Below are 14,792 nucleotides of genomic sequence, written 5' to 3'. Positions count from 1 at the left end.
CAGTAACATAAATGGGAAAGTAAGGAGTATCAAATTAATGACTTATCCATTTTATATGGCTGATATTCCAAACATATCAAATTCCACATCAAAATATAGCTGAGCTTTAAAAATATCTACTTTATTTATTTATTTATTTATTTATTTTTTGAGACAGGGTCTTGCTCTGTCACTCAGGCTGGAGCATAGCAGTGTAATCAGGGATCACTGCAGCCTTGACCTCCTGGGTTCAAGTGATCCTCCTGCCTCAGCCTCCTGAGTAGCTGGGATTACAGGCATGTGCCACCACACTGGGATAATTTTTTTAAAAATGTTTTGTAGAGATCGGCATCTCCCCGTGTTGCCTAAGCTGGTCTTGAACTCCTATCCTAGGCTCAAGCAATCCTCCCATCTTGGACGTCCCAAAGTGCTGGGATTACAGGTTTGAGCCACTGTGCCTGGCCCTACTTTACTGTTAGTTTCATATAATCCCCAAACTTTCCAAATTTCAGAGGTTTTAGCAACACACACATTTTTTGAATTTCAAATTTTAAAACTCTTAAAAATTTATTTGAGCAAAAAAGAAAGAAATGGCTGGGCATCATGGCTCACATTTGGCAGGCAGATCACTTAAGGCCAGGAGTTTGAGACCAGTCTGGCCAACATGGTGAAACCTTGTCTCTACTAAAATACAAAAACTAGCCAGGTGTGGTAATACATGCCTGTAGTCCTAGCTACTTGGAAGGCAGAGGCTGCAGTGAGCCAAGACAGCACCACTGCACTCCAGCCTAGGAACAAGACTCTGTCTCAAAAAAAAAAAAAGAAAAGAAAAAAAGAAATTTCAATGAGCAAATGAATGAGAGGCTAAACCCTAGTTTCTCACAAGCTAATTATTGGTCAACTCATGAACTATCAACACTAGATAATGCATATACCTTTTAAAAGATGGCTTTCATCTAAATGCTTCACTATCAAAGCTTGAAATTCTTTGCTGACAATCTGATTATCCGTAAGAGAAAGTCGAAGACTGTTTACATCCTGAAAAATGAAAAATCATTACATGTTAAGGAATAACAGTTAATAAGAAGTTATTTAAATTCCAGTGGGCTATTTCAATTGGTTAATCAAATGGGTTAAAGTAGTGTCAACAAACCATGTGATAGCCCAAATCATTCCAATTCCAGTAAACCAGATGGCTCAAAAAGTCCTAAACCATCAAATGATCACAGCTATAAGGCAGACTGAAGTAAAGTCATCCCAAGCTAGAAGCATGGGAAATATTAAGAGCAGATCAAAGCATAATTTTAAATATGACTAACTTTGTCGATGGGAAAAAAGCAAGCAAACAAATAGCTGGTCAATCCAAGTAAAAAACACTCTGTATCCTAAATATTGTGGATGGGGAAATCACAATCTAAATCCAAGGGACAAAAAACACAGATAAGACACACAAGAGACAGATGTACATGGTCAATTCATTTCAATTACTGTTTGGGTTTTATTTTATATAACACACTGCCTGTGCCATATAATACACTGTGTAACCTCCTAGCAGGGGTAGATGACCATAACTGAGAGTTAGTTTATTCATCAATCAGAAGAATGTTTCCTTAATCAGTGTTCTCCAAACCTTTTGATACATCATAAAGATTAACTCCAAAGGTACACATATCTCTTTCCACCAAACTCCACTGATTATGGGCAGCCCTTTTTTCCATATTCCCATTAGTGAATCCATGGCTGTGCCCAGTGGCCACCCTGGGGATGAGCAAGCATGCACCCATGATGGCAATTTTAGGGAAAATCTTGAACCACATCTCGGCCTGGTTACCTAGGCCAAAACTCTATTTTCTAAGGCACCTTAAAGCTGACCAAGCTTCAGCTCCCTTCCTGATAAGAAACTGCTGTTTTTAACAACCCATTTCACACAGATTATTTTAACATAACTAGTATTACAAATGCTTTTTTTTTTTTTTTTTTTACAAAAAGGGATGTGGGGGGACAAACAGAAAATCTGAATGAATAGCCTCAGGCTTCAGAGTAAGCCAGTTCTGAAACATTCAATTCTTGGCAGCAGCTCCATTCTTGGCACTATTCCACAGTCTTCTGGCTTTGTGTGCACACCCAGTTATGATAAATGTAATACAGAAACTGTCAATAGGAATAACCTGCCAAACCGAATTCTAGCAGGGCAAAGAAAAAACAGTGCTAAACACAGAAGCCCTTCCAATATCAGGCCTTTATGCTTTTCTGCCACTGTGAAATGGTTAGTGACCAAGAATGGTTCATCCATTTTTCCCACTGGGAAGGATAAATAGTCTGTTAGAGAGAGAAGCCGCACTGGAAAAATGTATTTCTTTTGCCAAGTAACATTAGACAAACCTAGGGTCTCCATAAGAGATCAATATTAATTACCAGAACGTGTTCGTTTTTGTTTTCTCATGCATGTATTGTTTATACAATTTCAAAAAATTTAATTGTATTCTCCAATTCCTACTACAAGATGAAAGTACATAATAATGGAAAGAACTGCAAAGGGCTTCAATAAAGTAGAAAAATATCAGGCTACCTAGAAGAGTTTTAGGGCTTCCCAAAAGTGCAAGACAGTTGTCCAGATACCTTATCTTTTTCTCACCCACAGATAACTGAGTGAAATTCAATCTAAAGACGGACCCTAACTTTCAACCCCAATTTTTGCATATGCCAAATGATATTCACGTGCTCTGTGCATTATCTAGAGCAAGTATCCTACTGGGGTGATCACATCCCCCAATGTGGACTTTTGTACAGCCTACTGTGATCACCCATATCTACAAGATAATTATCTGAAGTACTAAACTTTGAAAACTCAACATCAGTAAAAGACCACACATTATATTTCTCCCAGTTAATTATATATTAATATTGTATTAATGACAACATTCACACTGATGGCTCACAGCCCCTCTGAGAATAAATATAAACTTACTAATTTAGATGTTTCTTTTTCAACCTCAAGAAACAAAACTAGAGTTCTACCTTAACTGAAAACCTTAAATACAGGAAAGATGTAAATTCAGAAAACATCACTAAGAATAAAAAATTCCTTTTATCACTCACTAAAGCAAAATATCCACAACCTCCCTATATGTTATTTGATCCCTGCAAGCAGGTCAGTCTTCCTTTTAAGGCAGGAAAAATATCCAGATGGGTATTAACCTAAGAACTTGTGTCTGAAATTAACTAAGAGAAAGCATCTTCCTCTGTTCCATTACTTATACATTATAAAATAAGGTTCAGATTATGAATCCTGTTTTCACTCACTTTCCAGATATGGAAGTACGGATGAGACTCAAGTAGAGGGAAAGCCAGTGCTTTGGGCTTCCCAACACAGGCTTGGCAACCCGGTAACCACTGACCCCAAACCACTTTTAGCAAATAGGTTTCAGAGTTCTATACCACAAAGAAACAAGTATGAAGTCACAAAACAGAAAGTGGTAAAGAAGATTATTCAGCTTTATAAATGATTATCTAAAAGATAAATATTACTATAATGTGTGTTTGTGCAGGCGCGTGAAGTCTATTCTCACCCATTTGCAGTATTTAAGTTTTATCAAGTTGCAAAAAAATGGTTTATTAACAAATACTGAACCATTGCTCCTAGGGGAAATACAGGCATAGGTTCCTTCGAGCCTCTGGTCACATTTTCATCAAACAATTGACACATAATCTTGTTTTATGCGTTTCTGTTGAAAGACATCTTATTTAACATACACTGCTTATGCACTAAACTTGAATTCACAGCTAAGAGCACTATAACTCACAGATGAACGAAGTTTATCTAACACATTTTGTTCCTAAGACACATCATGGCACTTCAGCACTGCTGCTGAGACCATTTTAAACAGTGAAATCACCAAAAAAAAAAAAAAAAGCACAAAAATGCAGCACTAGACTGCAAGAAGCACACTTGTTTACAGCATAAGTGAAACAAGGTGGAACATCACCTATTTAACCTTAGCTAGGAGCTGGGAACCTGCATCACGCAACTCAAATTGTTTGCAGCTCTGTAAGTACTGGTGAATGACCATGAGTCACCACAAGTATTGATTTGGGGTTACAAATATATTTTAGCAAGTAAATAAATTTACAAACATAGAATCTACAAATAATGAGGACTGCTTATATATATGTATGCATAAGTGTATATATGTGCATGCACATATATGTATATAAACAGTCTACTTTTAAACATTATTTTCATATTACCTAAGTGTTTTCCACACACACACACCATCAACTATAGTCCTTTCAACCATAAATGGACAGCACTAACCCAAAAGCTAACACTGAGGAATGAGTCTAACACCTAATTGATGATGGGATGGGTTCTTTCCCGTTAGGTATTTAAATTAGAGCAATCAACATCAATACATCTGGCCACTGAACAACACAGGTGTGGACTTTGCAGACCCCTTATCAACAGATTTTCTTCCACCTCTGCCACCCCTGAGATTGCAAGACCGAAAGCCTACTCAACATGAAGACAAGGATAAAAACCTTTATAATGATCTACTTCTACCTAATGAATACTAAATGTATTCTGCTTACGATTTTGATAACATTTTCTTTTATCTAGCTAATTTTATTGTAAGATACAGTATGTAATACATACACAAAATATATGTTAACCAACTGTTTATCAACAAGGCTTCTGGTCAACAGTAAGCTATTAGCAGAGTTTGGAGGGAATCGAAGTTATATGTAGATGTTTTACTGTGCAAGGGGTCGGCATCCATAATACCCGCACTGTTCAAGGTTCAACTGTACTTTACTTCTCATGTTAAAGGAGTTCGTATTTCTGTTTCTAAAGATTACTACTGTTTCTATGTTTTACCTGTATAGGCTTCAAAACATCTTTAGAAAGAAATACTCTTTGCTGATCTCCCAGAAAGCGAATAGAAGTTATGGATCCCAAACCAGCTTTGTCCAACAGAGGTTTGTACATCTAAAACAAAAGAAAACACGTTAGCATCATAACTGCTGTCAGCATAATTCTGAAAATAGGAACTGGCTATTTTCCATACACAGAGAAAGTGATAAAGCCATTAATTTTTTTTATTTACTGCAAGTTATCTCACAACTACTATTTATGCAGCCACAGATAATACAATTTTTATTCAAACCCAGTAATTTAAACCAGATAGACGTTTGGGAGTTATTAATATACAGGACTGGGTCCACAGATTCATGGTTTCCCAAAAATTTATGCAAAAACTGTTTGTATGCACACTTTTCTGGGGAGACAGGCCTGTGTTTTTACCCAGTTCTAAACAGCTGGAAAAAAAATACAAAGAGCAAAATAAAACTTTAACCACAACCCTTATCTCTCAAGAATCTCCATGGCAGCTCTTTTCACTTATGGGCAAAATCTGATCACAATCTGATCAGCCTTCAACTATTCTCCCGGCCTTTCCAAACTATCTAGATCCAACCTTTACTCCTTGAAGCACCAGCTCAAGTCCTATAAAGACTAAAGTGCCCTCTCCAGACAGCGCTCACTCTTCTCTTTGCACCACACTTTACAATGTGGATAAAGCACAATCATATACTGACTTACAGTATCTTTAAAGCCAAAAAATATAATAATCCAGAGGGAACCTTAAAGATCATAAGATCAAGACTGGAAACCATACAGGAAACAAGGCAACAGCTACTATTCAGTTCCAGCCTATTGCTGCCTTAAGGCTCCAGTGCTGCCATTATCTTGTAGATTTTTTAAGAGACAGTGGAAATCTAGATTTTTAGATGTATTCTCCACATTTTTTAAAGTAGGCAATTAATTCAAATGTTTTGAAAGTATTGCAAGGGCCAAACCAAACAGATCTATATGTTTGCATATGACTGCTAGGTTCCTGCCTTCTGACCTAGACATTCCCACTACTACCTCCAGGGCTGGCAGGAGATCCTGCGAACTTTTCTGACTTTCTGGCATTACATTTATATATTCCTTATTTTACCCACAATGGATAAAACGCCCTCTTCTCAGGAGTTCAATAAGCCCAAGTTTTACTCACTATTGCAGGCCACTGTACAATTCGTTCAGAAATTTCAGGTGACTTTCTTTCAGCTAAAACCAAGTTATGTTCTACTAAAAATGCTCTCCTTAGAAGACTGTAGACTTCTATCCATCTTCTTTTCCTCCAAGATTCCCCATCAAATTCCACACACACCTAGACAGACAAAATTGGGGGGTGGGGGAAGCAGATTCAATTTGTAAAAATAAGCATTACAAATGCCCCAGTTAATAATGAACTATACCTTCATTATTCTATGTGAATCTTTTATCTGGATGTGCTTTCCCCCTTTCAGCTCCCTCACGTCCCGTCACAGCCCACAATACATAATCACACATGAACCAGGCTTTGGCTCCCAATTCACTTCGGGATGCAGAAGTCAAGGCTTTTTGGGCCAGTCTCTGTCCCTAAAGTAAACCCCTGGGAAGCCCAGAAACCAAAGAACCCCTACTTAGCAGGTGTTTACATAAGTTAATTAGACATCTGAGCTTTTGGAATTGGAAGACAAAAATTTGAAACTCAAAAGATGTACTTAATAGAATTGCATTGTAACTCTCTGTTGACAATATAAGTGGGCTTCAGACAACACCCCATCACCACAATCCACCACCTGCTTTTGAATTCCTCTGAAATGAGTAGAATTTAGCACAAGGCCTAATATATAGCACATCTTCAATATCCCTTTCAGTTGAATAAGCTAGGAAATTTACCACAGAATTTGGAGTCTAAAACTACTAGTTTGATAACATAGAAACAAGTGATTAATATAATGACTACAGAGTTTTTCAGAACTATAACTTCTTACATGAAAGTTAAACTACCTTGAAATACTGTTTTCCAAGTAATTGTAATGTTTTCTGCTTCTGACCTGCATAATACTTTTAACCCTAAGGCTACAACTCTTATTTGTATACATATTTTAAGACATTAAAAAAATTCAGTCTAAAAGTGGGCTTCTGGGAGTGATCTATGAGTAGGAATTGTTTACAAAACCATAAAACTCAAAGTCATATAAAAGCACTGAAACACTCCAGCTTCCTTAACCCAATATGAATATGCTACCCCTTAACTTATTCTAGGTCCTCTTTAACGCTTTTTGTATTCTACCAATGACAATAAACTCCCTCAATATTCAGTGTAAAAATCACTGTTTCTATTTGATTTAAAATTCCTCCTCTCACTAAAGAGGTCTCTCATTTTGGTTTCCAGGAATTAGTTAATACATCTATCAAATCTGTTCATAATTTTACAGACATCAGTCATACATCCCTTTTCAACCTTAAGTTTATTAACTAGTTAACTTCATCTGTCAGAACAAAATTCATATATCCTTTCCTCAAACCCTCCCTTACCAAAGTGCCTCTCTCTCCCAAGAGAGGTCTCCTTACTAATTGCACTCAAAGTTCTGTACTTTTCCGTCTTAGCTCTTATCCACACTTTGCATTATTTATTTGTGGTTAACTGATTGACAAATAAATTCTAATAGGTCAAAGTCTGTCTCTGCTTTTGCTTACCACCGTATATCACTGGTATATGGAAACTAATCGGCACTCAAATACTTGTTGGAATAGATTAATGAATAAATTTCCCTCTGCATTGGGTTCCTATCTTGTTTCTCTCATCTACTTAGAAGGCACTAAATTCCCACATTAGCCCCAATCCCAAACCTTCTCCAGTCCACAGGATAAAAATAAATGAAATCTAAGATCTACCCTACCCTTCTCAGCCAACAAAACATGCATTCCTAACTTCCCAGGCAACTTTACCTAGGAAACTACATATCTTCTTGGTATTTTAGGCTTTTAACTTTGCAGTTATTACTGAGTACTTTCCAAATCAGAATGAATGTAAACACCCGCGTGGCAAGGCCCATATATGTTTCTCCCTGGTTATATATATGTTTTCTATCACTGTAATCAACCAAATGGTCTTTCACAAAGGTTGGCAGAGACTGCCCATCTTTCTTTCTGTTTCCTAGCCACGGAATCCGTATCTTCTGACATCTCCCCTAAATTGGCTAGTCTTTCTGCTCCATATTCACATCAACCTCAAACTCAACCAAGCTTTAGGTGGACAGTTTTCTCATTTATCAACAATGTGGCATAAGAGGCATGAGCACCCACAAATTCCAGATCCAGATTCAGAGATCTTGGTTTGAATTCCCAGCTATATTGAATCTCTCTTAGAATGATTTTACATATATAAAATAAAATATTTACAATTACAAAGGAAACCAACTAACCTGCACCCCAGGTTAAGAACCCTCACTTAGAAAATCTAAGTTCTCGCAACATTTTTCAAAATGAAAAACGTAACACCTCTCATTGCATAGTTGGGCATATTTCAAAAGACAGTATGTAAAGGGTCTGGCAAAACAACTCAGTAGTTTTAATACCTCCATGGTTAATTCAAATCTTATCAAGGTATCACCTATTAGGAGCAGGGGAAAGAGGGTCTTCAACATGATTAATATCTATTCAGCGCAAAAAAAAAAAAAAAAAGTGCAGGATTAAGACGGATTAAGATCTTAAGTGGTTTCCCAAAACTTAAGCAACATCACAGTTCTTACCAGATCACTATCTAAAGCTTAAGATAACCATAAACCAAAAGCCAGACAGGATCCCTATTCATATCCCAATTTTTGAGTGATGTGAAAAAAAAAAATTCAGTTCCTTAAAAACAATTTAAGCTTATGACTTTCAAATATTAGGCTGTGTTAGCCAAAAATTCACATTATCTTTGGTTTGGAAAAAGACAACTTTAAAAAATACATAATAAAACCAACAAGTTGTGAGCTTTCTTCAATATTGTTCAAAAGTTTCCTAGCAAAACCATATATGTCAGTCAGGCACGGTGACTCACACCTGTAATCCCAGCACTTTGGGAGGCCAAGGCAGGAGGATCACTTGAGTCCAGGAGTTCTAAACCAGCCAAGGCAATGTGGGGAAACCTCGTCTCTACAAAAAATACAAAAATTAACGAGGAGTGGTGGTGCACACCTCTGGTCCTAGATATTTGGGAGGCTGAGGTGGGAGGATTGCTTGAGCCAAGGAAGTTGAGGCTGCAGTGAGCTATGATTGCGCCACTGCACTTTAGCCTGGGGGACAGAGCGAGACCCCATTTCCAGAAAAAACAAAGCATCTTTCATTTGTGCCTTGAGGTCTGAGGTTTTACATTTAATGACATCCCCCCAAAAAGCCTCTTCTGTGGACATTTAAAGACACTTATTTTTTGAGACAGTCTCAATCTGTTGCCCAAGTTGGAGTGCAGTGGTGCAATCTCAGCTCACTGCATCCTCTGCCTCCCGGATGCAGGTGATTCTCGTGCCTCAGCTTCCCAGGTAGCTGGGATTACAGGTGTGTGCCACCACACCTAGCTAATTTTTGTATTTTTAGTAGAGACTGGGTTTTACACCATGTTGGCCATGCTGGTCGTGAACTCCTGACCTCCACCCGTCTTGGCCTACCAAATTACTGGGATTACAGGTGTAAGCCACTGCGCCTGGCCTAAAGAGACATTTAAATTCAGTAAGAACTAAAGTGACTTGACCAAGCTCATGCAAGCTGACAGATACAACTAGTTTCTATTCCAAATTGTGTTATTTCACCCGTGCTCCTTTGGTTCACAATGAGATGTGTAACTTAGGCCACATGACTTCAAAAGCCAGAGTCAATTATGATTCACTACCTATAATTTTGAAATCTGCTCCTTTTAATATGGTATTTTGCAAATGTGTACCTTATTAGTACCTATGAAACACCTTGACCAAATGCTCGGTATTTCAGATTTTTCAAGCTAGTATTTCCCCAACAGAAAATCTCTGATATATAATTATATCTAATAAACTAATATCAAAATCTCCCACTCTTACCATACTCTCATCTCACCTGACTATATGATTATAAAAGCCATCAGAAAGACCAAGGAAAATGTTTCCAAGTTTAAAAGTAGGAGCACAGAATGATACGGTTTTTAGACAAGAAATTTTTAATTACACGTCTATTTTGTGCCCTGTACAATGCAGAATACCACTTAATTCACTATCCCACAAAGAAATTAATTCCTTGTGCTTCCACTTATGTCTTCTTATGCCTAAATAAAATGTTTGTCTAAAATCCCAAGGTCCAGCATTCAATTAAAAGGGGCAGTTTTTATACTGTGCTAATTTTTTCATTTTATGTGGCTTGACTGGCAGCAGACTGCACTAACATTAAAGTTCCAATGGTGTGCAAAAATGAAAGGCTAGGCATTAGTCAAGTAACCCAACTGCTGACAATAGCAGGAAATAGTACATACAGATGGCAAGGACTACTTACCTGCTAAGGACACCCCTAAGGACTAAGAAGGGGCATTAGACTCAAGGAAAAGCTAGGCTTCAAGGAAGAAAAGGACAAGTTAAAGAAGCAGGGCATTCCCAGCATGCATAATTATGTGAACAAAATCAGCTAGGAAGCAACTCATTTCATACTCAAGTAGAAAGAGCAGAATAAAAATAAGATTAAAGTGGTCTTTATAGCCACATCTAATTAAGATCTGTTGTCATTCCAGATGAAGAGAATGCTACTGCCTCATCAGTAGATTCTTTCTGAACTGTTGCTCCACAGGAGAGGTAATAATTTTACGATTCCTTCATTTATCCATTCAAATAGTTGAGCACACACTACATGCCAAGCAGTGTTCTAGGTGCTAGGGATATAGAGGCTAGCAAACTAAAATGCTCTAACCTCGCTCTACCTGAATATTAAAGCCCAGTGTCCAAGGTCTGGAGACAAACTTGGACAAGTTATTTAACTCCTTTACGCCTCAGTTTTTGACACTAAAAATGTAGTTTACCATCTAGGATATCTGTAAGGATTAAATGAAGTAATCGCCACATAATAATCATTTAATGATTATTTTTTCTTTGCTAAATCCTGATGTAACCACTCAATCATAGTTATCTACTGTTATTATGTCTTCACCTTAACTTCTATGTAACCAACTACTAGACATATTATCTTTTTGTCATCTAAATAAGTGATTCTGTTACAAAGTCTCTCTAGATGAAACAAAATTAACAAGTCTTGGCCTCATTAATACCATGCCTAGCTATCTAAGCAAGCCAGTCTAGACAGACTTGTATTGGTCCTAATAATAGAAGAATGGTTACATATTCCTTGAATGTTATTTATTGACATTCATCTCAGCTCCTCGCCCCCCCCTCATTCCCACCCCCGCCAAAACGTAAAGCCCCTAAACCCTAGTGCAAGCATGTTCTTAGTTACTTGGTTCCTGCCTGTATCTCACCAAGCACAAATTGGTTTCGGTGTTTTGAACCCAGGAGTTCCAGACCAGCCTGGGCAACAAGACCCCTGAACTCTAAAATCAAGGTAAAATAAAATCCTATTTTTTGTTAAAGGCAACTTAGCCCCCAAACTTAATATCTGCTACTCAACTAAGAAATGCAGTGATAAATCATGACTAGAAAAGAGACAGTAGATTGGCATCTTACATGAGGAGTGAGTTGTGATGTGTACAAAGTAAGGCAAAAATTCAACCTAGCCAAAATTGTTTTTGACATGAACTCCCAGGTGTCTTCAGGTTAGGCACCGAAGTGCAGTGGAGAAGACACTCGGCCAAATCTGGATTCGCAGCCTCCCTTAGTAGTTAATTATGCGAATCTGGAGACGATTCCTTTTCCTAAATCTATTTCCTCATTCTGAAAATGAAGACATCACCACCTCCTCAAAGGTCGGGGGTGGAGGGAGGAGATTTAAAAATATATACATATAAAGTTCCTCCTAGATTGCCTGCCTAACCCAACAGGTCCTTGGTCACTGTCAGAGAAGAGAAGGGAACGCCTAGTCTCTCAACATCTGCCAAAGAACTAAAGACTGTAAAGTTTAAATAAAATCTTGTTTCCATTCAAATCACATAAAAACAAATGCACTAGAGAAAATTTGATTTGGCAGGTGAAATAAACCACAACAAACACGACTGAAATCTAGTACACAAAGCCCATCTTATAGAAAGGTTATAAGTCCAAAGCAAAAAGGTTAGCCATTCTTGTACCACAATATATTATCTCTATAAACATCAAAAACTGATTTGGCAGAAAAATGAGCGGAATGGAGGAAAAAACCAAACCTCACAGCATATGACAGGAGCTCTGTTGTGGCTCTTGATCACTGGCCTGACGGTTAAGAGGGCAGCTTCTGGAGTAAAACTTCCTGGGTTAGACAGAATACAGGCTATGTCAATTCCTAGTTACGTGTCCTTGGCAAGATGCTTAATGTCCCTCAGGCACAGTAGTTTCATCCATAAAATGGGGGCAATATTAGTACCTACCCCCAAGAACTACCATAAGGATTAAACGAGATCATAGTTGTGAAGTGCTTGGCACATGGTTAAATGCTCTTTGGTCACTCCTCCTTTTCAACGTGAGAGAAGGCACAACATTGAAGCTTTAAAACATGCTTAACAACATACCCCTTTCCTACAACTCTTTGCAGATAAATACCAGTTTAGGCATACACTGTCCCCCTGAAAGTGTTCAAATGAACAGCGTTTCAGAAATCAACATAAAATCAACTGCCAATGCTAAAACTTGCTTCCTTTATTTGAGCATAGTTTAAGAAAAAGCAAAGATGATGGCCAAGTGAAGATTTTGAAACATATCCACTACGCAGGGTGGAAATATCTTCTGTTCTGACAAGATTCCTTCAAGTTATCACCACTTTGGAGTCTTTGTTAGGAACCTTTTTTCAGTTATTTTTGCACAAAGGAGTCTTTGTTGGTACAATGGCTTCCTCACTGGTTGTTCCCAGACAATCCTTTCACACCAATACTTCTATTAGGGAGCACAATCAGAATTCATCTGTCTTTGAAAAGATCTAACAGAAAAAGGTTCTGAATGTCATTATGATTAAAAAAAAAAAAACTCACTGGCCGCACTTGTTCCCAATTCTCTCCCTCCCCTCATGCATCCAAGTGCAGTATTTCTAAGCCAGCCCTCCAATATACCATATATGGGACAGCTCCACCCCATCCCTCCATATACGGTCATATCCCACACCCACCCACAGGCTCATCACAGACAACCAGGAACCCACTCCTGCCCTGACCCACCACATACGGACAAACACCCACCCTAATACGCCAAACAGAACTTAAGCTCCTCCCTCTACACTCACTTCGTTTTTAACAAGTATGGAAGTTTTTTAAAAGTTGAGTGAATAAATTAACAGGAACAAACAAACAAAACCAGCTGAAAGTACTTCTAAACACTAACTCTCAATTCTTAATGACCCCAAACGTCACCTACATGCCCAACCTAACGCTAACAAAAATACTCCTCCTCCTTTGGAGTAAAGATGAGACAGTCCTAGTGGGACACAGCACCGGCATTAATGAAGCGTGTCTGAACAACCCTAAGCCCATTATTAAAGCCAGGCAGCCAGGAGCTGTGGGCCAAACACAACTCGGCTCTACACCACCATTCCAAAGACTTTCAAGGTCTAGCTTCCTGCACCTTCAGATCATATGCCAACTTTCTGGTCTCCGTTTTCAGAAAACGGAAGGAGGGAACCCATGGTCGCGTTACCAAGGTAACTGCGAAACGTCCGGCGGCAGATGCCCGGAGCCGCCTGTACCTTCAGATCTTTCTTGGTAACGTCGGTGTGGGAGACAGCTCGAATGGTCCCGGAGAGCCAGGGCCACTCGGCGACGCGCTCCACGTCCCAGCTGTCGTGGCTGCCGTCGCTGCCGTCTGCTGCGGACAGACTGAGAAATCGCTTCCCCACCAATACCGGCCAACTTTCTCCGAGCGTGAGCACCATGGTTTCCACGCCTGCAGGAAGGGCTCCTCCCTGCAAAAACACAAAAACAAAATGCGACGGGGGCGGCCAGTGGGAGGGGGCCGGGCGGAGACAGCAGGGAGGGCGGGCGGAGGGCGCCGAACCCGCGCGAGGACGCGGCCCCGGGCGGACCCGTACCAAGCCCCCCTCCCGCACCTTCCCGCTCCCCGGCGCCCTCCCCTGCCACACACCCGGGCCCCAGCGCCGCGTGACCCTCGTTCTCCCAAGTTTGGCTTCTCTAACAGCTCAAACGCAAACGCAGAGAGAGTGAGAGAAGAATTATCTGCGGCTCGAGTGGATTTGAAAGTGTTCAGCCCTCAGCCCCTAAAAGAAAAGGCCCCCGGTGCAGAGCGCCGGTCCCTGGCGGCTGGGTCCCCGCCCCGGGCGGCCCCGCGGGGGAGGGAGGGCGAGCCCGCGATTCCGCACTTGCCCCGCCGCCCAGCCCCGGCGCCCAGCTCCCCGGCCCCCGACCCCCGGGCGCCTGTCTCCCCCGGCCTGCGCCGCTGCCAACGGGCGGCGGGGCCGCGCGCTCAGCGCTTTCACCTTTCTTCCCCCTCTCCCCGCAGCCGAGGCCGCGGCGCTCTTACCCCGCCTCCCGCCTCCCTGAGTCACCAGCGGCAGCCGCCGTTTCCAGCCGCCCAGGCGACTCCAGCACTGACTTGGTTCAAGAGCTCTCACAAGACACGCACAGCCTCCCGGACCCGCCCCCTCGGAGCCGCTTCCGCCGCTCATTGGCTGAGACACAAGAGCTGGGCGAGGCTCCGGGGGAAACAGATCATCACCATTGGCCGGCCGGGCGAGGGCGGGGCCAGAGAAAAAAACAATTCCTTGGCTGCCTCCTCCCTTTCCCCTCCCCCTTCCGACTCCCGGGCGACCCCCATTAGGTTAAAGTACACAGAGAATAAGCCAGTGATCCCTCCGC

General features: G+C 40.5%; 1 protein-coding gene across 3 annotated transcripts in view; it reads right to left on the bottom strand.

Moving 5' to 3' along the window:
- The window catches only part of LOC105465404 (lysine demethylase 3A), a 52,086-nt gene extending 37,495 nt beyond the window's left edge, over positions 1 to 14,591 (bottom strand). The window contains exons 1-5 of one of the 3 annotated variants that reach the window (XM_011713870.2): positions 14,458 to 14,591; positions 13,667 to 13,882; positions 6,036 to 6,191; positions 4,856 to 4,966; positions 915 to 1,017 (exon numbers count right to left, since the gene is read on the bottom strand). In XM_011713870.2, the coding sequence (XP_011712172.2) occupies positions 915 to 1,017; positions 4,856 to 4,966; positions 6,036 to 6,191; positions 13,667 to 13,852 (556 nt within the window). In that variant the 5' untranslated portion in view covers positions 13,853 to 13,882; positions 14,458 to 14,591. The other 2 variants (XM_024787647.2, XM_011713871.3) reach the window with 2 other exon arrangements.
- Positions 14,592 to 14,792: the final 201 nt, after the last annotated feature.

Source organism: Macaca nemestrina, chromosome 13, assembly GCF_043159975.1.
Source record: "Macaca nemestrina isolate mMacNem1 chromosome 13, mMacNem.hap1, whole genome shotgun sequence".
In the NCBI taxonomy this organism is placed as follows: domain Eukaryota; kingdom Metazoa; phylum Chordata; class Mammalia; order Primates; family Cercopithecidae; genus Macaca; species Macaca nemestrina.
This window is presented reverse-complemented; position numbering and strand designations above follow the sequence as displayed.